At 35.5% G+C, this 27748-nt stretch overlaps 1 protein-coding gene and 1 pseudogene across 1 annotated transcript in view; both read left to right on the top strand.

Moving 5' to 3' along the window:
* PNPT1 (polyribonucleotide nucleotidyltransferase 1) overlaps window positions 1-23049 on the top strand; it is a 45423-nt gene extending 22374 nt beyond the window's left edge. Inside the window, exons 14-28 of the mRNA XM_039218160.1 lie at window positions 3350-3420; window positions 5580-5616; window positions 7554-7620; window positions 7703-7792; window positions 9009-9062; window positions 13703-13809; window positions 14248-14319; window positions 14411-14474; window positions 16133-16216; window positions 16525-16608; window positions 17684-17790; window positions 17870-17925; window positions 19125-19203; window positions 21568-21615; window positions 22756-23049. Coding sequence (XP_039074091.1) covers window positions 3350-3420; window positions 5580-5616; window positions 7554-7620; window positions 7703-7792; window positions 9009-9062; window positions 13703-13809; window positions 14248-14319; window positions 14411-14474; window positions 16133-16216; window positions 16525-16608; window positions 17684-17790; window positions 17870-17925; window positions 19125-19203; window positions 21568-21615; window positions 22756-22914 — 1179 coding nt within the window. The 3' untranslated portion in view covers window positions 22915-23049. The remainder of the gene's footprint in view (window positions 1-3349; window positions 3421-5579; window positions 5617-7553; window positions 7621-7702; window positions 7793-9008; window positions 9063-13702; window positions 13810-14247; window positions 14320-14410; window positions 14475-16132; window positions 16217-16524; window positions 16609-17683; window positions 17791-17869; window positions 17926-19124; window positions 19204-21567; window positions 21616-22755) is intronic.
* Window positions 23050-26317: 3268 nt separating this feature from the next.
* On the top strand, window positions 26318-26871 carry LOC120220933 (annotated as a pseudogene).
* Window positions 26872-27748: the final 877 nt, after the last annotated feature.

The raw sequence follows: 27748 nt of genomic DNA, 5'->3' as shown, positions 1-27748 counted from the left end.
CCTCATTTGTTTTCCTATTCTTTTTCCGTACATAGGCACCCATTGTCTTATATTTAACATATAAGTGTATTCATTGTTTTGAGTATAGTATTTGCTTTGTACCTCCTCCCTTTTCATATATTAATCACTACTTTAATTTTGTGAGTCTAATTGGTACAAAGTGGTAAATCCTTGCTTTCATTTGTATTTCCCTGTGAGGCTAAGCATCTCTCTAAAATAGCCAATCAATGTGGTCACTGCATAAATCATACCCTGAGGGGTGGCACACCCTCTAGGTCACTCTTTTCACTTGGATAGTAGTCCCTGAACTTCAACAATGTGCCAGTCCTGGTTCAGGTTTGCTTTTTGTGAATTATCTGGTCATATCCTTTGGCCAGGTTTTTTGCCTTTTTTTTTTTTTAACTGTGGTTTATTTTTTCTATTTCCTAGTGATTTCTTATATTAATCCTTTTTAGTAACCAGAATTTGTATATATTCTCTCCCTCTTTGTCATAAGCCTTTTAACTTTGCTTGTGAAGAGTGAACCTGAAATCTTTAGTTTCGATGTAGATAATCTCTTTCTTTTTTTATTTCATGATTTGTGTTTTTAAGGTCTTATTTAAGAAACCTTTCCTTCCCCCAAGAGTAACAAAATTGTGCACCTAATTTTTCTACTAACTTTCTGGTTGTAGCTATCAAATTAGACCATTAATCTATCTTAGAGTTTACTCTTACATATGGTGTGATGTGGAAACCTCCAGAGAGAGCCAATTTTGCAACACATTTACTAATAATTTCTTTTTCCCATTGAGTTGTAATGTTGATATCATATTCTAAGTTTATAAGTACATTTTTTAACTATATTCTCTTCTGTTCTGTGAATTTCCTTGGCCAGTGTCAAACTGTTTTAGTTATTATGGTTTGAGAGTTTGTCTTACTATATGAGAAGCAAATCTTCCCTTTTTAAAAACAATTTTTTAATGTTTATTTTCAAGAGAGAGAGCAGGGGAGGGGCAGAGAGTGGTAGACACAGAATCTGAAGCAGGCTCCTGGCTTTGAGCTCTCAGCATAGAGATTGACACAGAGCTCGAACCCACTAACCACGAAATCATGACCTGAGCTGAAGTCGGACGTTTAGCCTATTAAGCGACCCAGGTGCCCAGCAAATCCTCCCCTTTTATTCTACTCTTCCCTTCACAATTGTTTTAGCTATTCTGGTGCATTTGTTCATTCATTTGAATTTTAGTATTACATTCTAAAAAAAAAGAAGTCTTTCTTAGATTTAAAGTGGTATTGTGCTGGGTTTATAAATTAACAGAGAAATGATATTTTTACAATTTAAATCACAGTCTTTACAATAAATAGCCTCACTTTTGTTTCAGGTTCTTATGCCTTTTAATAAAATTTTAAAAAGTAACTCAAAATATCCTGCACACTTTTGTTAGCTATTTTGACAATCTCAGCCTTTTAACTGGAGTATTTATTTTAGTCCATTAATGTTCAATTTTAATTACCAATTTGATTGAATTTAGCCTGTCATTTTATTTGTTTTTGTCTGCCCCATTTTTCATTTTTCTGTTCTTTGCGTCTTCTTTTTGGATTAATTGCATATTTTTTAGAATTCCATTTTAATATATCTCTGCTTTTTAGCTATACCTTTGCATTATTAGTGGTGATATAGAGTATACAGTATATGTCATTTCAGTATATTTCACTTTAGAGTTAATTTTGTGCTGTTTGACATGTTATACTGTAGTTGTCTTATGAGTAACATCTACATGTTATAAACTCCACAAGGCAATATTACAACTTGTATTTTTAAACAGTCATGTATTTTAAGATGGTAAGTGGGAAAAGATAGTCTTTTTATTGACCTACAGACTTATAATTACTGATGCTTCACATTTCTTCCTGAAGAACCAGGTTTCCATCTAGTATTGTTTACCTTCAATCTGACAACACTTCCTTTCTATTGTCCTGTCGGTCTTCTGACAACAAATTCTTATATTTCATTTATCTGAAGATGTCTTTGTCTTTATGTACAAAGAATTCTTTTTGCGAGGTATCGATTCTGAGTTGATGCTTTTTTCTTTTAGCACTTCAGAAATGTTCCACTATTTGTTTGTTTTCCTAGTAAAAAGTCAAGATGCATTCAAATCATTGTTCCTATTATCTTCGTCTCAGTGCTATCCAGATTTTCTTTTTGTCTTAGTTTTCAACAATATAACTATGAAAAGTGTAGTTTTGTTTGTATTTCTATTAATCCATCTTCATGTTCGCTGACTCTTATCATCTCCTTTTCATTATAAGATAATGTGTCCTTCAGTTTTAGAATTTCCATTGGTTCTTTTTTATATCCTTAAGTATAGTTATAAGAGCTATTGAAGATCCTTGTCTGTTAATCCAACATCTGAATTAGCTTGGGGCAGTCTCTCTTCATTGTCTTTTCTCCTGAGAATGGGTCCCATTTCCTATTTCGTTGTATATTGTATCCTGGATGTTGTGAATGATGTGCTGTCGAGTCTGGACTACATTGTGTCTCTCTAAATGAGATTGGATTTTTTTCTTTTTTTTTTTTTTAAATTTTTTTTTAAATGTTTTATTTATTTCTAGGAGAGAGAGAGAGAGAGAGAGACAGCGTGAGCAGGGGAGGGTCAGAGAGAGAGGGAGTTACAGACTCTGAAACAGGCTCCAGGCTCTGAGCTGGCAGTCAGCACAGAGCCCGACGCGGGGCTCAAACCCACGAACCGCGAGATCATGACCTAAGCGAAAGTCGGACGCTTAACCGACTAAACCACCCAGGCGCCCCTGGATTTTTTTCTTTAATTTTTATGTCTTTATTTTATTTTGAGAGACAGAGACAGAGAGCAATCAGGGAGGGGCAGACAGAGAGGGAGACACAGAATCTGAAGCAGGCTCTAGGCTCCGAGCTGTCAGCACAGAGCCCGATGGGGGGCTCGAACTCATGGACTATGAGATCATGACCTGAGGTGAAGTCGGACACTTAACTGACTGAGCCACCCAGGGGCCCCTGGATTTTTTTTTAAGTAGGCAGTTTTATTGGTTAGACCTTTATTGAGGCTTCCTTTATAGTCAAATATACCTTCCTCTTCCTGTCTTCCCCCAGCACTTCTAGTACAATGCTTTACATACTTAGTCTGTGATGTTAGACCTTTGGATTATTGAGATTTACACATAACTCTAATATTCATAAAATAATAAATGTTTACTATGTTAAGTAACATGACAAGATTTGTATAGAATTTATCCCTCCTGTTTCTTTAATAGCTAATTGAGTTCTTCAAATACTTTGTCTTCTTGTTGTTAGTAAATTAAAGCCTGACAGTTTTTTTTTTCCTTATTATTTTAGGTGCTTTGTACTGTTACTTTTGATTCATTAGAATCCAGTATGAAGTCGGACCGAATTATAACAGCCATAAAGTAAGTTAAGTTTTTTGGTAAGTTATAAAGTGTTGGTATGTTCTAAAACATACATTTGATACATTTTAAAGTTAACCGTCTTACAGCATATAAATGAAGCTCATAGTAATTACTATTAATTTTTTTTTTTTGAGAGAGCTTGTGAGCAGGAGAGGGTCAGAGAGAGAGAGAGGGAGGGAGGGAGAGAGAAAATCTTAAGCAGGTTCCATGCTCAGCACAAAGCACAACATGGGGCTCGATCTCACAGCACTGAGATCATGATCTGAGCCAAAATCAGGAGTTGGACACTTAACTGACTAAGCCACCCAGGCTCCCCTCATTATTAGTTTTTTAAGTCTATATATCTGTACTTTATATTTTTGTTTACATAATAGTGATTTTAAGGTATTTTTAACATGGGTACATTTTATTCTCTGTCCCTAGAACCATTTCTCAGGACAGATATGGGTAGGTTTTTCTATTAGAAACCAGAAAGCAAATAAATAAGCAAGAGTCCCAGTTGTTTAAAAAGAATCTGAAGGCTTACCTAATCCCAAGCCATATTGGAATTTATGTTCAGAAGTACTTAGCTCTCCTCCTCTGTTCCTAAAAAGTCAGCAGTAAAATCTTGTTGATCCATTTTAGATGATGAGAATCTGTGTTATAGTCCTTACCAGCATTACTGCATCAGTCCTGGGACTCACAGCCACAGTTCCTTTCTTTCTCAGCCTAACAAGGTTGCTTCCCTTTCCCTTGGTAGGGGTCTCAGAAGACCACAAGACTCTGCCTCACTCTTCCTACTGCCCAACTGATGAGGATAATCCCCATTATTTTCAGGATACCTAATTGTTAGGATTACTAATTGTTTTTCAGTTTTCTGATAAAATTGACAATGCAGCTGTGTGTATAAGGTGAGAGTGTTCATTGTAATCATAATCCTGTTGGGGGAAGCTTTTAAACTTTGTATTTTAAATTCCCATCTGAGCCCCAGTTTGGTTGCCTTGCCCTTTTTCACCTTGATTCCTTTCTCTTCTAGGAGGCAACACAGCTTCCTAAGAAAGAGCACTGGGTTTGGCCAGGGCACTTCTTTATGTTCTAGTCTTAGGTCTGTAACCTATGTAAGAGAGGGCACAAATCAATCAGCTATGCTGGTTTTTGGTTTCTTCGTCTTGTAAAATGTAGTTGCTGGGCTAATGATCCATATCCTCCTCTCTAGTCCCCCCCAAATCTTTTATTCCTTTAGTCTTCTGGAGTCCAGATGTTAGATTTCTTTTCCCAAGACTGTGGTTTATGATTATGCAGATTCAGCCCTAACCCAGGACTTTTTAATTTTCTTTGATGTTTTATTTATTTCCCGGGGCGGGGGGGGGGGGGGGGTCAGAGAGAGAGGGAGATACAGAATTTGAAACAGGCTCCAGGCTCTGAGCTAGCTGTCAGCACAGAGCCCAACACGGGGCTCGAACCCATGATCCGTGAGATCATGACCTGAGCCAAAGTCAGCCGCTTAACCGACTGAACCACCCAGGCGCCCCGGCCAGGACTTTTTGAATCTTCAGTGGAAAGGGGTGTCTTTTGTAATTAAACACCCACCCAAAGGGGACACTATTTGAGCTAAGACCCTGTATATGCTAGTCTTTTCCTAAGTTAAAGATAAATCTGGTTTCCAACTTCCAGGAGTTGTGTTTCTTCTCATCCTTATTTTCCCCCCATTGTTCTAGATAAAGACATAACAGTTCTTACTTCAAACCCTGAAAACTTTGCCTGTCTGATCTCCTGATTGCTCTCCCATGTATCATTTCAGTTATTGATCTTCATTTCACGTGTTGACTGGGAGAAAGATCATAATTCTGAAATTTAACTAATGTGTTTAAACATTTGAGATTCTCTCAGTAGTTACTAACGCTTAAAAATAAATGTCTACTGTCTTTAGTATTCAAATTAAATATTATAGTGCTACCATGTGAAACACATTTATTTTCCTAAATCTGTTTAAAATTCATTTATAAGTCCCAGAAAAAAATACTGTCTCTGACATCCTTCTAGTTTTTCTGGTTTTCAATTTCAGACCAACTCTTTAATACCTAGTTATTTTTTTAAATACCCTTAAATCTTTTTAAGTTCTTTGAAATTATTTTATTGTATCTTTATGATGTTTTTAATATTATGCTTTTTGTTTGTAGTGGAATAAAAGATAAAAATTTCATGCTGCACTATGAGGTAAGGTGAATTTTTTCCCCAGTATTTCACTATGAAAACTTTCCAGGATATAGCAAAGTTGAAAGAACTTTACAGTGAATATTTACATACCCACTACCTTGGTAGTATTAACATTTTACTGTGCTGGTTTTATCTATCTGTTAAGGTAGATTTGGACTGTTGTTTTCTTATATGCAGAAGGGAAGTTAGAGTGCTAAGCCATAGTTTTCAATCAATAAATTCATGTTCTAAATCATACATAAAAGTTAAAGTATAGTAGATAGCTTTGTTTTAGTCAAGAAAGCCATACCCATTCACATGTGTCAAGCAAAAGTGGGTCTTTTCAAATACTTCAAACAACAAATCACCTTCTTCCTTTAACTCATTTAAATACTCATATATTTATTCAGTTGATTAGTAGTAAAAGAACTCTGAGGTATTTAAAGTTAAATTACTTTATGTGATATTATTATGAGGTTGTGACTGACTTTATTTACAACTAATCCTAAGGAACCAGACACTATAGCATTTTAATTTTAGTATTTGAAGCATATAATCAGGGAGGCTGGTGTAAAAGTAGAAAGTCATTTCATAAAAAGGATGGCATAATGAGTTTTTATAAGGCAGAGACCCTTATAAACCACTACCCAAATCAGAGAATAGAATGTTCCCAGTCACCCCAGAAGCACCCCCCCAAAGATCTTTTCATACCAGTCCCAATACCCTTATTTCACTGGAAGTAACTATTCTCCTAAATTTTATAGTAATTAGTTCCTTGCATTTCTAGCGTACATTCCTAGACACTATAGTCTTGTCCTTTTTTTTTAATTTGGGATTTCTGTCTCTTTTAATCAGTAGGTTTCTTCTCCAGTACATTGTTTTCTTTTCAGTCTGTCTGTTGAAGTTCCAGAGGCATCTGACTTTTAGAGTTCCCCACAGTCTGCATGTTGCTGATTACACACTTATGGTGCAATCCAATAAATTTCTCTGTCCTTCTATTTTCTGAAAATTGACTGCACTCCTGAAAATGGACAGCTAGATCCAGAGGCTTGATCAGATTCATGTACCATCACCACTCCTTTTTATAAATATTTTCAGGGGCACCTGAATGGCTCATTTGGTTAAGCATCTGACTCTGGATTTCAGCTCAGGTCATGATCTTGCAGTTCATGAGTCTGAGCCCTACATTGGGCTCTGTGCTCTCTCAAAATAAATAAACATTAAAAAAAACTACCAATAAAATTTTTTTAATTTTAATGTTTATTTATTTATTTATTGAGAGAGAGAGAACATGAGTGGTAGAGGGGAAGAGAGAGAGGGAGAGACAGAATCTGAAACAGGTTCCAGGCTCCGAACTGACAGCAGAGAGCCTGATGTGTGACTCGAACTCACAAACCATGAGATCATGATATGAGCTGAAGTTGGACGCTTAACTGACTGAGCCACCCAGGCGCCCCTTAAATAAAAATATTTTGTTAAAGAAACTGGAATTCTAAATTTTTATGGGAAGTTGCCGTATATTTCAATTGACTGCAACTAATTCATACGCATTTGAGATACTATATTGGTCAAATAAAAGTTTGCAGCCTCTGACTAAAAGAAAACTCTTACTGGAAAAGATCTCTATTTCCTCAGTGTGCATTTTTTTTTAATGTGTATGTATTTTTCTTATTATAAAAATATAATACTTTGTCATTGTTAATAATTTAAACATTATAGAAATTTATGTTGTAAGTCCCCATAATTATCCATGTCCCACTCTGGTTCACATACACATTAGAAATAGTTACCTTTAGCAATTTGTTGTATATTTCAGATAGTCTGACCTTTTCTTTGTATGTAAATATACTTTAAGAAATGGGTTTCTACTGTTTAGTAACTTCTGTTATTTTGGTAATAAAGACTAGATATCTTTCCACGTTAGTTGTTTATGTATCTGTGGTTTTTGTTTTTTTAAGTTTCCTCCTTATGCAACTAATGAAATCGGCAAAGTTACTGGTGTGAATAGAAGAGAACTTGGGCACGGTGAGTGAAAATCTGTAAACTTAAATGGTATTCTTCCACAGACTTAGTACATTTATGCTTATTGTTTTCTATTCTGATTTAGGTGCTCTGGCTGAGAAAGCTTTGTATCCTGTTATCCCCAAGGATTTTCCTTTCACCATAAGAGTCACTTCTGAAGTCCTAGAGTCAAATGGTGTAGTATTAAGATAAACTTTTTCTACTCAATAAGACCAGAACTCTATGTTTATATTCTTAACTTTTCATAATTAATGTTACATGATGCTTATAGCTACAGTGCCCAAGTCCATTACAAAAGGTAAATGTGTTTAATCATATACTGTCTAAATCTCTGTTCTTAGCCAATGAGATGTTTCAAAAGCAATATAAATCAAATATTTCTCTTTATTTTTATAACTGATCCAGTTGGGGATGTTTATTTTTAGAAACAAGCCATAGAGCAAGACCAGCTTAGAGCAAGAAAGAGCCAGAAGAGAGTGATCCATTTGGCAGGGACACCTATCATGTATCACAGATATAAGTAAATAGCACAGAGAGAGAGTCTGGACTAAAAGATCAAATTTAAATTAAAATTAAGTACCCAGGTCAAGGCAAGGTATGGTCATTAGAGGTAGAAAGGTCACAGATCTCAAAGATATAGCAGACTTAGATCAAATGGTTACAGATATTTTTAAAAAACAAAAACACCCTCTAATTTTAGAGACTTTCTATTCTCTACTGGGTGTGATTTAGGGTCCAGTGAGAGAGCCAGAGCCTGTATCTTTAACTGACTTCTGATTAAGCGACCAAAGAGGCATGCTGGGTTTTCTGGGAGGTTTCTTAGAATCTCTAGCATTGCTATCCAATATAACTTTATGTGATGATGGAAGTTATCTCTGCTATGCAGTTGAGGGACTAAATTCATTTCAATTAATTTAAATTTAGTAGCTACATGTACCTAATAGCTGTCATACTGGATTGTGTAGTCCTGTGGTTTGTGTTTTAGCAGAGCTTCTGTTAATTGCTTTTAAAAAGAAATAAGGAGGGGCGCCTGGGTGGCTTAGTTGGTTAAGCGTCCGACTTTCGCTTAGGTCATGATCTCGCGGTTCGTGGGTTCGAGCCCCGCGTCGGGCTCTGTGCTGACTGCNTGATCTCGCGGTTCGTGGGTTCGAGCCCCGCGTCGGGGTCTGTGCTGACAGCTCAGAGCCTGGAGCCTGTTTCAGAGTCTGTGACTCTCTCTAACTCTCAACAAAAAAAAAAAAAAAAAAAAAAAAAAAATTAAAAAAAAAAAATAAATAAATAAAAAGAAATAAGGAAAGAAAGCTGAATATGTATAAGGAAATAACCAATAGAACAATTTTCGGCACTTAAAAAAAATCAGTATATTATAAAGCAAGTATTTTTTTCTATAGGATCATCTTCAATGGCATCTGCATGTGGTGGAAGCTTAGCATTAATGGACGCAGGTAAAAGGATTATGTCTCAAAACTACCAATGTTTTATATGGATTTGACTAGTATAAAATAAAGATCTCTTTAAAGTTAGATTTTGTAAGACTTGGAGAAGTCAGATTACAGATTACCAAACTAGGCCAGAGCAAAATAGTTACAAAGTATAACTATACAGATATCTACTAGAATTCTTATCTTTGGCAAAAAGCGGAACACTGAAATTACTTGCCTTGGTGATCAGTGAGCTTTCTCACCTTCCAAAAGGTAAAGAGGTGTGCCGTTGATTCCATTCACTAAGGAAGTTTGGATCACCAAGCTGAAGTATTTAGAACCCATAAAAGAAAGTAACCATGTAATCCTCTAGTCAATTTATGCAAAATAAGAGAAGAAAAATAACACCCATAGAAGGGTACACAGAATTTTAGGAAGGAAGACTACAGATGGTTCAGTATAATCTCTGGGTCTAAAAGACCAAAAGAGAAAGAGTCAACACATTAAGAGGCTCTGAAAACAATTTCTGCATCCCAGCAGTGATACTGTTGAAGAAGAAAAAGGAACCTAAAGATACTAAAGAGGCCATACGAGGAGTTCCTTCTAAGTTAGCACATATATAGTACAGAGAAATAGGTAGAAAGCATACCATAACCAAGAAAGAGATGAAAGAATGGTGTGAATATGTAATCACATAATCTAGAAAGATGAAAACTTAAGCCAAAACAAAAAGCTAAAGGCAGTTTTCAAGTTGTGTTCAATGGAAGGAAAACAGAATCTGATATTTAAGGTTGCTGGTAAAATACTTTTTTTCTGTTTTCACCTTCATGCATCCATTCAACAAATCTACTATATGCCACTCCTATGCCAAGTACTAATCTAAGCCTGTAGGACACAGAGATGAACAAAATGAAGTCCTTGTCCTGGTGCGTCTTACATTCATCAGTCTTCCAATTTCATATTGAAAAACACAACATATTCTCAAAAAGGTGAACTGAAAGATAAAAGGAAAGAGTTTTTAACTGCATTAAATGAATTCAGATCTTTTGGTCTAGATAAAAACCCAACCTAAAAAGAGAAGATCTTCAGGATGAGAAACCTGGCCTGTGTTGGCAGTATTTGAAACACAGAAACTGGTATACCAAGGAGACAAAAAGTTTTTAATTTTGAAAGAAAGCAAGGTATTTTCTGTAAAGCATAACCCAGTGAACTTGGCAGTAAGTGGCAAGACTCTTAAATAGATTGTGAAAAGTTTATGTTTTTAGGAAGGCAGGGGACTGTGAAGAGAAGGGACTGACTTAAAACATGTCATAGTAAAGTAATGTTCCATTTTTGGAAAATAGTACTAGATATGAAGCGGGGCAGGGTGGGGGCATAGAGGGTGGGGTACTGCTTATGCTGTACATCTGGAGTCAGCTTGGCAGTTTATGATCTTTCTGTAAATGATGTAGAAATTGAGGTCGATGATAGGTGCACCTTCGTAACTGGTGGAAGGATGAACAGAGGAGACGAGACTCTGATCAGTATGATGGAGTGTGGCCTCAAGAGGAATGCTTGAGGACATTTCATTCTAAACCCTGTCCCTTTCAATGTTTTTGTTAACGGAATTGACTGAGAAAACTGGCTTGCCAATAAAAAGGATACTGCTCAAAAGGAGTAGGTAACAAATATGTTAAATGACAGTTTTGATCACTAAAAGAATGAAAATCAGGATTAAAAAAAAAAAAATTTGACAGGGGCGCCTGGGTGGCTCAGTCGGTTAAGTGTCCAACTTTGGCTCAGGTCATCATCTCAGTTTGGGTTTGAGCCCTGCGTCAGGCTCTGCTGACAGCTAGCTCAGAGCCTGGAACTTCTTCAAACTCTGTGTCTCCCTCTCTGTCTCTGACCCTCCCCTGCTCACGCTGTCTCTCTCTCTCAGAAATAAATAAAACATTAAAAAGAAAAAAAATTTGACAGTGAATGTCAAGTCCTGCAGGAAAAGCCAACAAAGGGTATACAATTATACTCAAAACCTGAGTGCTTGCCATGCCCTGAATCAGGCAGTGTCCTGTGCTCCAGGAATACAAATGGTACCCATTTTTTAAAAATCTTACAGGGTGTGAAAGACACTTACAAATCAAAAAGATAATACAAACAGGTTAAAAGCCACAGATATGCACAAGATGGATGAAGAATTAGGGTAAAGATAATTAGCTTCATAGAGACAGCTACATTTCATCTGGTTCTAAAGGTTGAGTAGTTTTTGACCTATCATTAAGAGCAGGGCCCATTATTTCATGTGAAGATAACACATATAAAGTTAGAAAGCCGTACAGTATGTAGTTGAAATAAATAAATTGGGACCAGATTTTAAAGGGTATTGTTATGCTAAAGGTTTTGAAATTAAAACTAGTATTTTCACAGTGCCATATTCTATGAACTAGTGTTCCTGCTGGATATTGATTATTGAAAATTTTTCTGCTCTAAGGTACATCTGAGAGGGTTAAGCAGGTTTATTTTAATGTGAGTTAAATAAACTTTAATATGCTAATATGAATTCTGAATCTCTAGAAACAGGATATATAGTATTTCCCAAACTTTTTTTTTTTTTAATGTTTTATTTCTGAGAGAGAGACAGCGTGAGCACAGGAGGGTCAGAGAGAGAGAGGGAGACACAGAATCCGAAACAGGCTCCAGGCTCTGAGCTAGCTGTCAGCACAGAGCCCAATGCGGGGCTCAAACCCACAAACTGTGAGATCATGACCTGAGCCGAAGTTGGACGCTTAACTGACCGAGCCACCCAGGCGCCCCTTCCCAAACTTTTTTGACCATAGAACATATAAAACATTTCTTAAAAGGAGATAATGGGGAACTCAGAAAATTTTATGTAGAGGAATGGCATGATTTGAATCTGATTTTTTCTTCTAAGAGGTAGTTTTTCCCAGCTTAGAGATAGTCCTGGAGGATGAGGTAGAAAAGAATGAGTGCTAGGGGGTGACACTAAAATTTGGGAAACCAGATAGAGAGAACGTTGTCAGAGCAAGAAATAACATGAATTTTGGACTAAAGGAATAGCAATGAATGTTTCAATATTTAGGAGAAAAGATAACTTTCTAAAAAAAAAAAACATGTAAAGGATAAACTATCAGATCTTTGTGACTATTGGGATATAGACAAGAGGAAAAAAGTGTTGATTCTGGCATAAGTGTCTTAGTTGCATTCAACCAAGGTAAGAAAGGCAAGACAAAACGGATTTATTGGGGGTGATTACATTTTGAATATATGTACATATATTTAAGGTGCTTTGGGGACATTTAGCTAGAGGTGTCCAAGGCAGATTATTGTGTATACAGATATAGGGATTAGCAAAGAGAAGTAGGCAGAAGAGAGAGAGACTTTTTAGGTCATCAGCATTATAGGTGATGGTTAAAAACCATGGGCATAAGTGAAATTACTTAGAGAATATGAAATGAGATACCCTGCCATGCTCCTGTATAACATGTAAGTTCCAAGTGATAAAAAAAAAAATTTTATATAAAAATGAAACGCTAAAGATTTTATCAAAAAAACCTAATTTTAAGCAAAATCCAGGAACCATCATTACATGTAACTTTTAAAATTCTATACAGGAAAATCACAGTAAACAAAGTCAGCTGTCTAGGAAATAATCTATTTTTATATTTCCTATAATATTCTGTATTTATATTTAACAAAGACCTACTGCTCATATTGAAAGAGCTTTTATACATATCAGTAGGAAAAAGACTAACAACCAGGTCAGAAAATGTTGTTGAAGGCCATGAACATGCAATTAACAGAAAAACAAATATAAATGGTTTATAAACATTCAAAAAAAGTTTAACCCTTCTCACAAAAACAAATCCAATTAAAAACAATAAGCTACCATTTTTACCCTTTATATGATTAAAGGTCAAGACTGGACAGGAATTAAGAATGTAGAACAGTAGGCACCCTCAAATACTGCCAATAAAAAGAGAAAATGCTACACTCTTTGGAAGGCAGTTTGACAGATTTACAATAAATGTAAACCCACACATCCTTTGACTCAGTAATCCCACTTTTGTTATGTGGCCTATTAACCCATGGTGGGAGTACTATGCAGCCATTCAAAAGAAGAAGGTGGAGCTTTGTGTGGCATTATGTGTCAATATCCAAGGTATGTTATTAAGTGAAAAAAACAAGGTTCAGGATAGTGAGGGCATTCAGTATGTTTCCATAAGTAAAGAAGATTATACTACGATTCATATTTGGGCACAGAAATTTTCTGGGAGGATATACAAAAAAAACTAATGATGGCTTTCATGGAAAGATAAACTGAGGGGTTCAGGCTAGAAGGATTTACCAAATACATGGTTACTTTCCAAAAAAAAAAAAAAAAAAGATAAACACACCAAAACCAAAAAGATGGATGGGTTCTGTTAGGAGTTAATTTTGCTATTTTTAAAGGTTTTTGCTGAGAACAGTAAAAATCTGTTAGAATTGTCTCAAGGGGCTTTTATCATATGTTTAAGAAGAAATGAGGTAGTCACATGACCTCTCCAACTTCGTTCTGGTGATTGTCAATTTAAAACACTATTCACCTCTGTTAAAATAAATGTCAATGGTATGATATGTGTGTGAGGCCGATGTACACATTACACACAAGCTCTTTTTCTCAACTGTAGGAGTTCCAATTTCATCTGCTGTTGCAGGTGTGGCAATAGGATTGGTTACCAAAAACAATCCTGACAAGGGTGAGATAGAAGATTATCGATTGCTGACAGATATTCTGGCAAGTATATCCACATTTTCAAACATTTAATAGTGAAGATTATGTATTTTTATAAACACTGTATATTTGGAAGAATAATAGTACTTGAGAAATAAAGCTGCTTGTTCTTTCTTCCTCTGAATATTAGCCTTGGATTTTATAGGATGCGAGTCAAAATATATATATAAACAGTATAAATATCCATGATGGTTCACTTTAGGGTGATCATAAATGAATCCTTATGCATTTATATGAGGAACATGATTTTAAAGTGATTTTCTGATGAAATGGTTGTAACTTAAAGTCATAAATTAGAGCAATAGTTAATATAGAAGACACTTTGTGTTTAGTTTCAGAGGACATGGTTTACTTCTAAAGCTATATTTTTATTCTTCTACAGTAACTGGGTAAATTTTATTTTTCTTTAAAACTATATCAAAATTTCTCAAATTCTTTCAGGGAATTGAAGATTACAATGGTGACATGGATTTCAAAATAGCCGGCACTAATAAGGGAATAACTGCATTACAGGTATTTTAAAACCTTTTTTGTTTCACTTTTATAATACTAAACTAATACCATGAGTCCATATTTATATAATTTTTTGGCTTTTCCATCTTAGGCTGATATTAAATTACCTGGAATACCAATAAAAATTGTAATGGAGGCCATTCAGCAAGCCTCAGGTAAGCTAAGCCAGTGTGCTTGCTTCTCTTTTCATCATTGTTCATTTGTTCATGGCAACTATAATTCCCATTAGGCTTATTATTAAAAATGGGCTTATTATAAAACACTCCTTTAGAAAATGAAATTTCACGTAACAACCTTTATGAGAGACCACAGAAAATTCAATTTTTATAGAATTTATGGAGAAAGGGGATTATAAGTAGAATTGTAAAGGTAATGAGGATATGAAGAGGTTAATTGTTAAGCTAAAGAATTTGGATTTGGGGGCACCTGGGTGGCTTAGTCGGTTAAACATCCAACTTTAGCTTAGGTCGTGATCTCACGGCTCATGAGTTCGAGCCCCACATCGGACTCTGTGCTGACAGCTCAGAATGTGGAGCTTGCTTCAGGTTCTGTGTCCTTCTCTTACTCTGTCCCTTCCCCCACTTGCACTCTTTCTCTGTCTCGAAAAAAAAAAAAAGCGGATTTTACTCCCTAAAAACTAAGAATACTGTGATATCTGATCACATTTATTTTATATACAGTTGACCTTTGAACAGTGTGCTCAAACAGCAAGGTCCACTTATATGTGGATTTTTTTTTAAGTTTACAACAAAAGCATTTGTTTACAATAGCAAGGCATTTATTTTCTACTGCCCATCCAGTCTCCACCCAACCAAATAAAGGCATCTCACATAGAGTTCAGGCCTGCTGTACTCTTGAATATCCTGAGAGGCTTTCTGAGGCCATCAGCAGCCCCCTGGGGGTCCCATAAATGGGATGGGCTACAGATCACCCAGTGTGCTGAGAGGCTGGCAGAAGCCTGGACTGAAGGAGGAATGTATCCAGAGGACAGGACAGTACTGCGTAGGGAGTCCTTGCACGAAGTCTTTAGTGCTTGAGGGGTTGTGGAGGAACCCACTCCCCACCATGGTACCTTGGCCTTGAGGAACCCCTGGAGACCAGTGTCCTCACAAGTGGCCACAGGTGTCAGGTGAATGGCCTTGGGACAGTGGTACATGCCCAGGCAGATAAGGCAACTATACTTTGTCTCCACACAACTGTTGCTACCTGCAGGCCACCCAGAGTTTGCCACTACTGAGCCTAGGCCATCAGGCTAGAAAGCTCCACCAGTCTAGGGGGAGCCCCCATCCCAGCTAAGCTACCTAACATACCTATGTACAAATATTTTTCAATAAACAAACGTACAGTATCGTAAATGTATTTTCTGCTCCTTATGGTTTTCTTTTTTATTTTTTTTTAATGTTTTTTATTTATTTAGAGGGAATAGGGTAGAGAGGGGAAGAGAGAGAATCCCAGGCAGGCTCCATGCTGTCAGCATAAAGCCCAACCTGGGGCTTGAACTCATAGACCATAAGATTGTTACCTGAATGGAAATCAAGAGTTAGATGCTCAACTGACTGAGCCACCCAGGCACCCTATCCTATGGTTTTCTTAATAACATTTTTTTTCTCTAGCTTACTTCTTATTATAAGAATACAGTGTGTAATACACGTAACATACAAAATGTGTTACTTAACTTTTTTGTTATGGATAAGGCTTCCAGTCAACATAGGCTATTAGCAGTTAAGTTTTGGGGAGTCAAAGTTCTACACGAATTTTCTATGCAAGGGTGGATGTGTAGCTATAATTTTTACAATGTTTTTATCTCTTGTAGTGGCAAAGAAGGAGATCTTACAGATTATGAACAAAACTATTTCAAAACCTCGAGCATCTAGAAAAGAAAATGGACCTGTTGTAGGTAATACATTAAAATTATTAATTCCGTGATAAGGTAAACACTAATATGTGAAAGTATATTATTATTTTAAATTTCCTTTAACTCCATACATAAAACAGAAATATTATAAATAGTTAAAATGCTTTAAATTTGGGGAGATGTTTTTAGATATTAGAACTTTCAGAAACTGTAGTCAAATAACTATTTATCTGTTTCATGTATTTTTACACGTGTTTAGGCCAAAAACAAAAATCTTGTCTGATTAAGACATGTTTTAGGCTCATATACATATATGAGTTATTTACAGTTCTGTCTATACTACATTTCAGAAACCATTCAAGTTCCATTATCAAAACGGGCAAAATTTGTTGGACCTGGTGGATATCATTTAAAAAAGCTTCAGGCTGAAACAGGTAAGAGTTGTATGAAGTTTGGGGGTTTTAATGCTAGGCCACGTAAGAGTCCATTTCTTCTCTGTTATGATGCTCCAAAAATATGTTTGAGAAATGAAAGAACAAGAGAAAAGAAAGTAACAATGACATGTCTTTAAGTTTTCTGTATGCCGCCTCTTAATAAATCAGCATTCATCCTTAACTGTATTCAAGAAGGACGACCTAGAATTCATCAGTTTCTTTGCAACAATTTAAAATTGAACATTTAGAAAAACGTTTAGTTTAGTTTTCAACTTTAGAGGATTTTGTTGTAATTTTCTATTCTGCTGTTTTTCACTTAGTCTTATTTAGTCTATTTTACTTAAAGAGTATGTATAGAAATAGTGTACTTTGTTTTTCTTGGAAACAGTCTGAATTACCTAGCACTTACCAGCTTTGAGGTGATTAGGGAACATGAGAAACAGAGTTGCCTTAGCCAGCTTTTTAGTTGATAAACTGACATGATTTCATCCCTCATCCATCTGTCCATCACTCTAAAGGGTCAGAGAAAGAAGAAAAGGTGAGGAAAACACTCTAGTATGGTTTTATTCATAATTAAGGGAGCAAGGCCAAACCTTCTGAAGTTAGAACTTATATATGCTTTCTCCTGCCAAACTCTAGGCTCCAAGAGCCTAGGGACAGTGACTCACTGTTGTTTCCCCAGGGCTTAGCACAATGTTTGATACATAGCAGGTGTGCAATATGTATTTATTGGTGAATGAATCCTGTCATTCCTAATGCAGTGACTAAATATAACATAACCCTGCCCAGCTATTTATAGGTCAATCCCTTGCTGTCACATCTATTTTCTTTTTAAGTTTATTTATTTATTTTGAGAAACGGAGAGAGATAGAATCCCAAGCAGGCTCCATGATGTCAGCACACAGCCCGATGTGGGGCCCCAACTCAGAAACCATGAAATCATGACCTACGCCAGAACCAAGAGTCAGACGCTTAACCAACTGAGCCACCCAGGCACCCCTCACATTTCCTTTTAAGACTGGACTCCTCTGGAATGAGCAAGTTAACTTAATATGTTAAATTATCTTTTTAAAAGGAGTAACTATTAGTCAGGTGGATGAAGAAACATTTTCTGTATTTGCACCAACACCCAGTGCTATGCATGAAGCAAGAGACTTCATTACTGAAATCTGCAGAGATGATGTAAGTATACATCTTATAATAGTTACTTTTTTCTATTTGTTGCTGTTTCTTAATCTTACGACTTATTTTGCACTTGCAGCAAGAGCAGCAGTTGGAATTTGGAGCAGTGTATACTGCCACAATAACTGAAATCAGGTAATGCTTTGCTGGTTTTTATAATATTTATAAGTACATGTTATACTTATGTACTTTGCAGTATGTACTTTGAAAGTATAAGGTATTTAGATTTTATGTCAATTGCTGTAGAATCATTAATTATTTTTAAGATACATTTTATTTTCTATACTAGTTTGTTTTCTCTCTTTTTTTTTAACGTTTATTATTTTGACAAAGAGAGACAGAGTATGAGTGGGGGAGGGGCCGAGAGAGAGAGAGGGAGACACAGAAACCAAAACAGGCTCCAGGTCTGACATGGTGCTCGAACTCACAGACAGTGAGATCATGACCCTGGGCCAAAGTCAGACACTTAACCAACTGAGCCACCCAGGCATGCCACTAATTTGTTTTCAGTAACGTGATTCTGCAATTAAAATTATATTAATAGATTCTTATATCTGAATTTTCTTGAACCAAATTTTCCATCATTTAAATTTTTTAATAGTAATTAAACAGGCCCAAAATAGACCTAGCAATATTTCCTTTTTCTTTCTTCTTTCTCTGGTAGTTTCTTGTTGGTTTATTGTAAAGATAGTAGTCCTTAACCTAAGGAGCACAGTTTTTTAAATGTCAACTTCAATATCAGTTTTCTTTATCAGCTGAATAGTTTAATTTTCAGAATGAGAAAATCCACTAAGAAGAAAAAAATTACATCAGATGTAGCCTGAATGTTCAAAGTGATGGGAAATGAATAATAAATATTAAAAGCCAAAGGAGGGGTACCTGAGTAACTCAAAGCCAGTTAAGTTTCTGGCTCTTGATTTCAAGTCAGGCCATGATCTAATGGTTCATAGGTTCAAGCGCCTGTGTTGCCAGCATAGATCCTGATTGGGATTCTTTCTTCCTTTGTTTCTCAAAATAAATAAATAAATGTTCAAAAGTAAAATAAAATATTTAATGTCATTTCAAAACATTTTGGGACATATTATCAAGAGAAATACAGAAAAACATATAGTCAAAAAGATTGTCACTACACAGTTTTCCTTTATCTTTGTCTGTACTGTGATTCACAAGTATTTAAATACAGGGTGTATGTTCAATTGAAAATATAAGTTAGAAAATCCTACTTTTTTATAGTTTGTGTTTTTTTACTTTGTTCTCATATGAATACATAATCAGTTTGATTATCAGTGGATACACAGATATTACTATTTTAACTAGGCTTATTTCCTTTTCAGAGACACTGGAGTAATGGTTAAACTATATCCAAATATGACTGCAGTACTTCTTCATAACACACAACTTGATCAACGAAAGGTAAAAAAAAAAAAAAAAGAAAAAATCAATAAATAACTTGATTATTTTTAAGTCCTCCTTAAAATAATCATAGTGAAATTACCTGGGTTGATGAGGATTGTGTACTTTGTCTACTACTAGCCTAAAAAAAGAAAACTGAAAATGACAACAGTGTGGCTGACAAAAGGTTTTTTACACTCTATAACACAGATGTTTATATTTGTCCTTTCATGATGGAATAGAAACACTTGAGTGTTACATCTAGAGTTAACATATGGCAATTATCTAAAATTATCTAGTTGTAGCCCTGTCTTGACAAATTTCTTGGCCAACTAACCATGGCAAGGTAAAGCTAAGAATATTAAATTATTCGGGGCACCTGGGTGGCTCACTCAGTTAAGTGTCCGACTTCGGCTCAGGTCATGATCTCACAGTTCGTGGGTTGGAGCCCCACGTCGGGTTCTGTGCTGACAGCCAGCTCAGAGCCTGGAGCCTGCTTCAGATTCTGTGTCTCCCTCTCTTTCTCTGACCTTCCCCTGCTCACGCTGTCTCTGTCTCTCAGAAATAAGTAAAACATTTAAAAACTTAAAAAAAAAAAAAAAAGAATATTAAATTATTCAAGACAACTATGTGGGCAGAGAATAGGAGTGTTTTGTTTACCAAATATTGAATCATAAAGCTATACAGAATAAAGCAGTGTATTACTGACCTAGAAATAGACAGTATATGCAACAGAAAACAGAGACCAGAAATCATCCAGGTATATGCATGGGAACATAATACATTCTAAAAGTTGGATTTTCAGTCCGTGAAGGAACAAAGATAGTTCAATAATTCATATTGGACTAGCTGGTTTGATACCTACTCTTTTTTTTAAATGTATATTTATTTTTGAAAGAGACAGAGTGCAAGTCGGGGAGGGTCAGTGAGAGAGGGAGACACAGAAGCTGAAGTGGACTCCATCTGAAGCAGGCTCCAGGCTCTGAGCTGTCGGCACAGTGCCTGGTGCTAATGAACTGTGAGATCATGACCTGAGCCAAAGTCAGACATTTAGCGGACTGACCACCCAGGTGCCCCTGATGTCTAATTTTTTATACCAATATCCCATCTGCTTTGAGGAGCTAACTGTTAAAAAAAAAAAAAAAAATTAAGGTGGGGGAATAGGGTTGAGGGATGACACTAAAAGAAAATTGATCCCAATTTTAATTATTAGTTTTAATAATCTTGGGACTGAGGAAGTAGTTTTCAGCATATCAAAGCCAGAAATGTAAATGAATTGATAAAATTTGATCTCTCTTTTTTTTTTAAAGTATATGGCAAAAGGGTGCCTGAGTGGCTCAGTCGGTTAAGCATCCAGCTTCAACTCAGGTCATGATCTCACGGTTTTTGTGTTCGAGTCCCATGTCAGGCACTTCTTCATATCCTGCTTCATATCCTCTGCCTCTCTCTCTCTTTGCCCCTCCCCTGCTCACACTCACACTGTCTCTCAAAAACAAATATTAAGAAAAAAAAAGTATGTGCCAAAATTATAATAAAGGCTGAAAGGCAAGTAGCAACTTAGGGGGGGAAATGTATATAACATGAGAGAGGTTTCATATACAGAGGGCTTATATGGATCAATAAGAAAGATCAATAGCAATAGCAATTGTTTTAAATACACATAAAACATTACTATCTTTCAGTTTCAAGATAGTTGAAAATTCCCAGTGTGGGTAAATATATGGGAAAACAAATGGACATTCTCATACACTTCAGACACTGTTGATAAGAATGTAAATTGGGGCAAACATTTGGACAGTGTTTGGTAAATGTGTAGGAGTACCTTTGGCCCTAGAAGTTCAATATTAGGACTTTGTTCTGAGAGGATAATTTGAGTAAATGAATACATAATTGTTGAAACTACAGTTGCCTACAGAAAGGTTGAAAAATAGTACACTGAACACCCATATACCTCACACCTAGATTCAATCATTAACATTCACCAGAACTGAAAACATTAAATGACCATCTTTAGAGGATCAAACAAATTATATAGTTTGGATACTCTACTGTTGCATATATTGATGTAAAAAGATGTCCTCAACATATTATTGAATGAAAAGTTAACATACTATATAAGATAAGCTCAGTAAGGTCCATTTTTACAAATGTAAGACACACTAAGTAGACATTTGAATAATTACATTAGCAGTAGTGATCTAAAAGTAGAGAGGTCTTTAGTGATTTTTGCTATCATTTGAATACTTATGTATTGTTTTAAGTGTTTATCAATAGATTTTATAATCAGAGAAAACAGTAAAGCTGTTTCCACTTAAAAAATGTGTACTACTATGGATATTAGGAAATTATATACAACAACTAATAGATGAACATGTTCTCTTTCAGATTAAACATCCCACTGCTTTAGGATTAGAAGTTGGCCAAGAAATTCAGGTACTTGTATTCAACTTTTTAGCCTTCAAGTTATAAAAGTATATTATATTTGAAGTTTGACTTTTTTTTTTCAAAAAGTAAGCCAAAAGAATCAAAGCAACAACTGTGATTTATATTATTTATATGCTGTGCTTTTTAAAATTTAGGTTTGCTCTTAAATAGACTCACTAAAGATATAAGATGCAATTCTTTCCCTTAGGGAGCTTATAGTTTAGTTAGAATAGTTAGTCCCCTTTAGAGCTTTTAGAAATACATGAGGTCAGCAATGGCTGTGCAGTGATTTGCAGACAGGACAGGAGAACCCTGAAAGTGTAACTCTCTTGAAGGCCTTGAATGTCATATTTGAGGAGTTGAGACTTTAATTGCTTCTATACTGCTTAAGGCTAAAAGTTTTTGAGTTTAATGAAAGCCATCAAAAGACTTTTCTATAGCTCTTTTTTGAGTGGATAAAGGAAGTCATTGCCAGTCTGGTGTGGTTTGGTTTTTGTTTGTTTTGTTTTGTTGTTTGTCTATACCACATTCGTTTCAGCTACACCTATCACCCATGACCTGGGTAACTAAGGTTTCTAGTTTATTCCCAGTCTGTAGTCCCATTGTTCAAGTAGCTTCTTGGGAAGAATAGAAAGTAAGACATAATTATCTGTATAAGGTGGGGTTGTTTTGTTTTTTGTTTTTTACGTCGGAAGGGACTTTAAAACTGCCACAATTCCCCCTGACTTGTGTTGTGTAAATCAAGCCAAATAATCTTCAGTGTGATAGTTCTTTGAGAAATAGTGTAAATGGCCCAAGCATAATCCTGTATAGTTTGTAGCACTGTTAGGCTTAGAAATCCCTTATCTAGAATCATTCACCATGGCTTTCACTGTCCTTCTAGTATAGGGACCTGGAAGGCACAGATGAGTCTAACATAAGATTATAATTGGGCAACTAAATGCCTGTCTCTTCCATTTTTATAATCACTATTTAACCAAATTATATTTATTAGCATATACCTCTGCTTAGCACTGAGTTATGCTTTCAACAGACAAGTAAAAACATTAATCAGTGTTTTATTTCCACCATGTAAATTTAAATATGTTCTAATTTGGATATCGATCACTGTACTACAACTTTCAAAGTAAATTTGTTTCTTTAATATAGGTGAAATACTTTGGACGTGATCCAGCTGATGGAAGAATGAGACTCTCTCGTAAAGTGCTACAATCCCCAGCTACAACTGTTGTCAAAACTCTGAGTGACAGAAGCAGTATTGTAATGGGAGAATCTATTTCACAGTCATCCTCTAATTCTACCCAGTGATTTGTTTTTTTTAAAGAGAATTCTAGAGTGATATTCTGTAGAGCAAAATTTCAGTAGTGTCTTCTAATGTATAGATTTATATATAGTATAAACATATTCTAATGATTTGTATTAAAATGCTCACTTTATGTGGTCTATTTTTTTAAGAGTTGCTTTTATTCTCTTATTTTTATTTATATTATAAATGAATAAATATTAAAACTAAACCATTTATACATCTTTAAAAAGATTGCCCTTTAGTTCTATAATTCTGAAATAACTTAAAACCTTAGAAATAATAGATAACATTTGCTACTGTAATGGATCTCTTCCTACATCTTCTTTTTCTTCTTAGTATACATTCTTGACAGTTTGCCCTTGCTCATCTAATGGTTCATCTCTGCACAAGTGCTGTACTTGCCCACAACTATTTCACAAGATGGAACTTGCCATATTCAAAGTCAGTTTCTTTAGTACAGTTACCAGATATAATGAGTTGAAGGAGCAAATGTGATGTTTTTTTAATGATATACCATCTTTCAAACTGGTCAAAAACCATAAATGTAGTGGAATAAATATTATAAATGGGATCCTAACTAGAATGAGGGAGTACATTTTTCAAATTTAGGAAATATATCTAAATTATTTAGAAAAGGTAGAAAGATCATTTACTCATCAAAAAGAGCTAGGTCATTTTTTGAGTGTGTATATTGCTAACATATAGATGTTCCTGGTGTAAAGGATGGAAAGACCATGATTTTCAGTTAATGTTTGAAACAGTACTATATGAAGACTATTGACATAATTATTAGTAATAGCTACAAAATGTTCATTTCCATGATTTCATATATCACATAATTCCACAAAAGAGTAAATAGCTCATGGAAGTCATAATTTAGAATATGCAATCCTTTTATAACTCTGATAAAATGTTTGTATATTCATGACTCATAGTTTATAAAATATTAAAAATTTAGTTGGTCAAATATTTTTAAATACGTGTATTTAAGTCCATAAATATGATTATATAAGTAAATATATATTAATATAAATAATATATAATTATAGTATGGTAGGCACATTTTCTGAAATAACTTAAGATTAATTGAAAATGACATTAAATGTAAATTATATGCTTTGTACATTTGATTTTTTCTAATAGTGACAAAAATCTTTCACTTCGCACTTTGCCTTCTAAGATATAAACTTTAATGGTAGAATTTCAAAATAGTAAGTTATATTTTTCTTAAGTTTTCTGTTTTCTTTTTCAAAGGGACTCCCAACTACTACTAGGAGAAAAATGAAGCTAGTTCTTAAAACTCTAGAGACCAGTGTCCACTAAGTGTCCACAAAGTGACAATACAGACCACTAACAAATCACCAAAAGATTCCATTTCCATTTAAACCAAGAGCCTACACTATATGTCTGAATTTTATTTTTGTCCTCGTTTAAATCTTGGTAGTTTTCCCTACTTTCCATGAAGTACTTCTAAAAATGTAATTAAGGGGCACTGGGTGGCTCAGTTGGTTGAGGATCCAACTTTGGCTCAGATCATGATCTCATGGTTTGTGGGTTCGAGCCCAGCATCCAGCTCTGTGCTGACAGCTTGGAGCCTGAAGCCTGCTTCAGATTCTGTGTCTCCCTCTCTCTCTCTGCCTCTCCTCCACTTGTGCTCATGCACACGTGCTTGCTCTCTCTCTCTCTCAAAAATAAAAAATAACCATTAAAAAAATAGAAAAGTTTAAAAAAGATTTTTTTAATAAAATTGCAATTACATGCTAAAAATGCTATAAGAACTAAAATGGAAATGCCCATCTTTGGTAGGTAGTCCAATATAGGCACTTAACAAAACTTTTTCTTTAATATTCTTAGTTACTGATAACCCCTGCTCATAAATTAGTTTTTATACAATCATTTTTTCTTCTTATATAGTGTCTTACACTTCCAGATTTAAGATAGTAGTATAAATATCAGTATCTTTCTTAGTTCGATTCTGCCAAGCATAGTATTCATTTATTCAGTATTTACTATGTTCCAAACACAATGTGTGCAGGGGATGTATTAGTAAACAAAACAGATGAAGTTCCAATGCTCCTTCTAATGGATAGAAACCAACAGTAAAGAAGTATATAGCATGTCAGCTAGTAGATTCTTTAAAGAAAAACAGGGTAAAGGGATAAGTGATTAAGAAAAGGTACTATTTTATGGCACAAAAACACACATAGATCAATGGAACAGAACAGAGAACCTAGAAATGGACCCACAAATATATGACCAACTAATCTTTGACAAAGCAGGAAAGAATATCCAGTGGAAAGAAGACAGTCTCTCCAGCAAATGGCGTTGGGAAAATTGGATAGCGACATGCAGAAGAATGAAACTGAACCACTTTCTAATACCATACAGAAAGATAAATTCAAAATGAATAAGAGGCCTAAATGTGAGACAGGAAACCATCAAAATCCTATAGGAGAAAACAGGCAGCAACCTCTCTGACCTAGGCTGCAGCAACTTCTTACTAGACATGTCTCTGGAGACAAGGGAAACGGAAGCAAAAATGAACTATTGGGACCTCACTGAGATAAAAAGCTGCACAGCAAAGGAAACAACAAAACTAAAAGGCAACCAAAGGAATGGAGAAGATGTTTGCAAATGATATATCAGAAAAGGGTTAGTATCCAAAATCTATAAAGGACTTACCAACTCAACATCCAAAAAACAAATAATCCAGTGCAGAAATGGGCAGAAGACGTGAATAGACACTTTTCCAAAGACATCCAGATGGCTAATAGACACATAAAAAGATGCTCAACATCACTTATTATCAGGGAAATACAAAGCAAAACCACAATGAGATACCACCTCACACCTGTCAGAATGGGTAAAATTACAACTCAGGAAAACATGTTGGTGAGGATGCAGAGCAAGGGTAACACTTTTGCACCGTTAATGGAAATGTGAAGTGGTACAGCCACTCTAGAAAACAATATGGAGTTTCCTCAAGAAACTAGAACTAGAACTACCCTATGAACCAGCAATTGCACTACTAGGTATTTATTGAAAGAATACAAAAATGCTGATTCAAAGGGGCACATACGCCCCAATGTTTATAGTAGCGCTATCAATAATAGCTAAATTATGGAAACAGCCCAAACATCCATCAACTGATGAATGGATAAAGAAGATGTGGTGTGCTTATGTGTGTGTATATAGATAATGGAATCTTACTCAGAGATCAGAAAGAATGAAATCTTGCTATTTGCAACAATGTGATGGAACTGGAGTGTATTATGCTAAGCGAAATAAGAGAAAGACAAATATTTGATTTCAAATTTGATTTGATTTCAAATCAAATATATGATTTCATTTGTGGGATTTAAGGAACAAACTGCTGCTCCTGCCCCTTAGCTCCTCAGCCCCACAATGGGCATCCACGACGGCGAATACGACTATTTCTTCAAAGTTGTCCTTATTGGAGATCGTGGTGTTGGAAAGAGTAATCTCTTGTCTCCATTTACTCAAAATGAGTTTCACCTCGAAAGCAAGAGCACCATTGGAGTAGAGTTTGCAACAAGAAGCATCCAGGTTGATGGGAAACAATAAAGACACAGATATGGGACACAGCAGGGCAAGAGCGATACCGAGCTATAACATCAGCATACTATCGTGGAGGTGTAGGTGCCTTACTGGTTTATGACATTGCTAACCATCTCACATATGAAAATGTAAAATGATGGCTGAAAGAACCGAGATCACACTAACAGTAACATTGTTATCATGTTTGTGGACAATAAGAGTGATTTGTGTCATCTCAGGGTATTACCTACATATGAAGTAAGAGCTTTTGCAGAAATGAATGGTTTGTCATGCATTGAGACTTCCACTCTAGACTCTACAAATGTAGAAGCTGCTTTTCAGACAATTCTGACAGAGATCTACCGCATTGTTTCCCAGAAGCAAATGTCAGACAGATGTGAAAATGACATGTCTCCAAGCATAGGGAAAGGGAAGGAAAAATAAAAACAAGGAGGCAAATCATAAGAGGCTCTTAAATACAGAGAACAAACTGAGGGTTGCTGGAGGGGAGGTGGGTGGGATGGGCTAAATGGGTGATGGGCATTAAGGAGGGCACTTGTTGGGATGAGCACTGGGTGTTATATTATAAGTGATGAATCACTGGGTTCTACTCCTGAAATCAATACTGTACTGTAGGTTAACTAACTTGAATTTAAATAGATAATTTCTTTAAAGATTAAAAAAGGAAAGAAAGGTGCCATTTTAGATAAAATGATCCAGCGTGGGCTGAGTACATAATATTTAAGCAAACACCTGAATGAAGCGGAGGAAGATGTGCCACTATTCTGGAAAAAGAATTCCAGATAAAGGCACTAATGACTTCATATTCACTTGGTATTATAAGATATAGAGTAGGCTTTCCATTTTATAAACCAATTTAACATAGTATTCCTTAATTCTGTGCCTTCTCTTCACCAGAATTCACAAATTTTATTAAAGAATAGAAGTCAAGAGGAGGCCAGTGCAAAGTTTTATTTCAAAGCACTTAATTGGGCAAGAATATGTTTACTTGCAAAAAGAAGGTAGACAATGAGATCATGTTTAAGTTCAAGAGTCTTTTATAAAATTCTAGGCTAGTGATAGTTGATACCAGGTAGATAGGCAATGTAAATGAAGAGTCAGAATGTGTCTTGGTATCAAGGAAGAGAAACCAACATAAGCTAAAGCAAAAGAGGGAATTTATCCCAGGGCCATGTATTTGTTTCACAGAAGCCAAGTCACACTCCGTGTGGCAGACTGGCACCAGGACCGCTAAGTCATTATGAACTGAGGCAGTTC

This window comes from Hyaena hyaena, unplaced genomic scaffold (genome assembly GCF_003009895.1).
Source record: "Hyaena hyaena isolate Hyena2069 unplaced genomic scaffold, ASM300989v1 scaffold_746, whole genome shotgun sequence".
NCBI lineage: Eukaryota > Metazoa > Chordata > Mammalia > Carnivora > Hyaenidae > Hyaena > Hyaena hyaena.
Note: the sequence above shows the minus strand (reverse complement) of the source record. Positions and strands in the feature narration are given on the sequence as shown.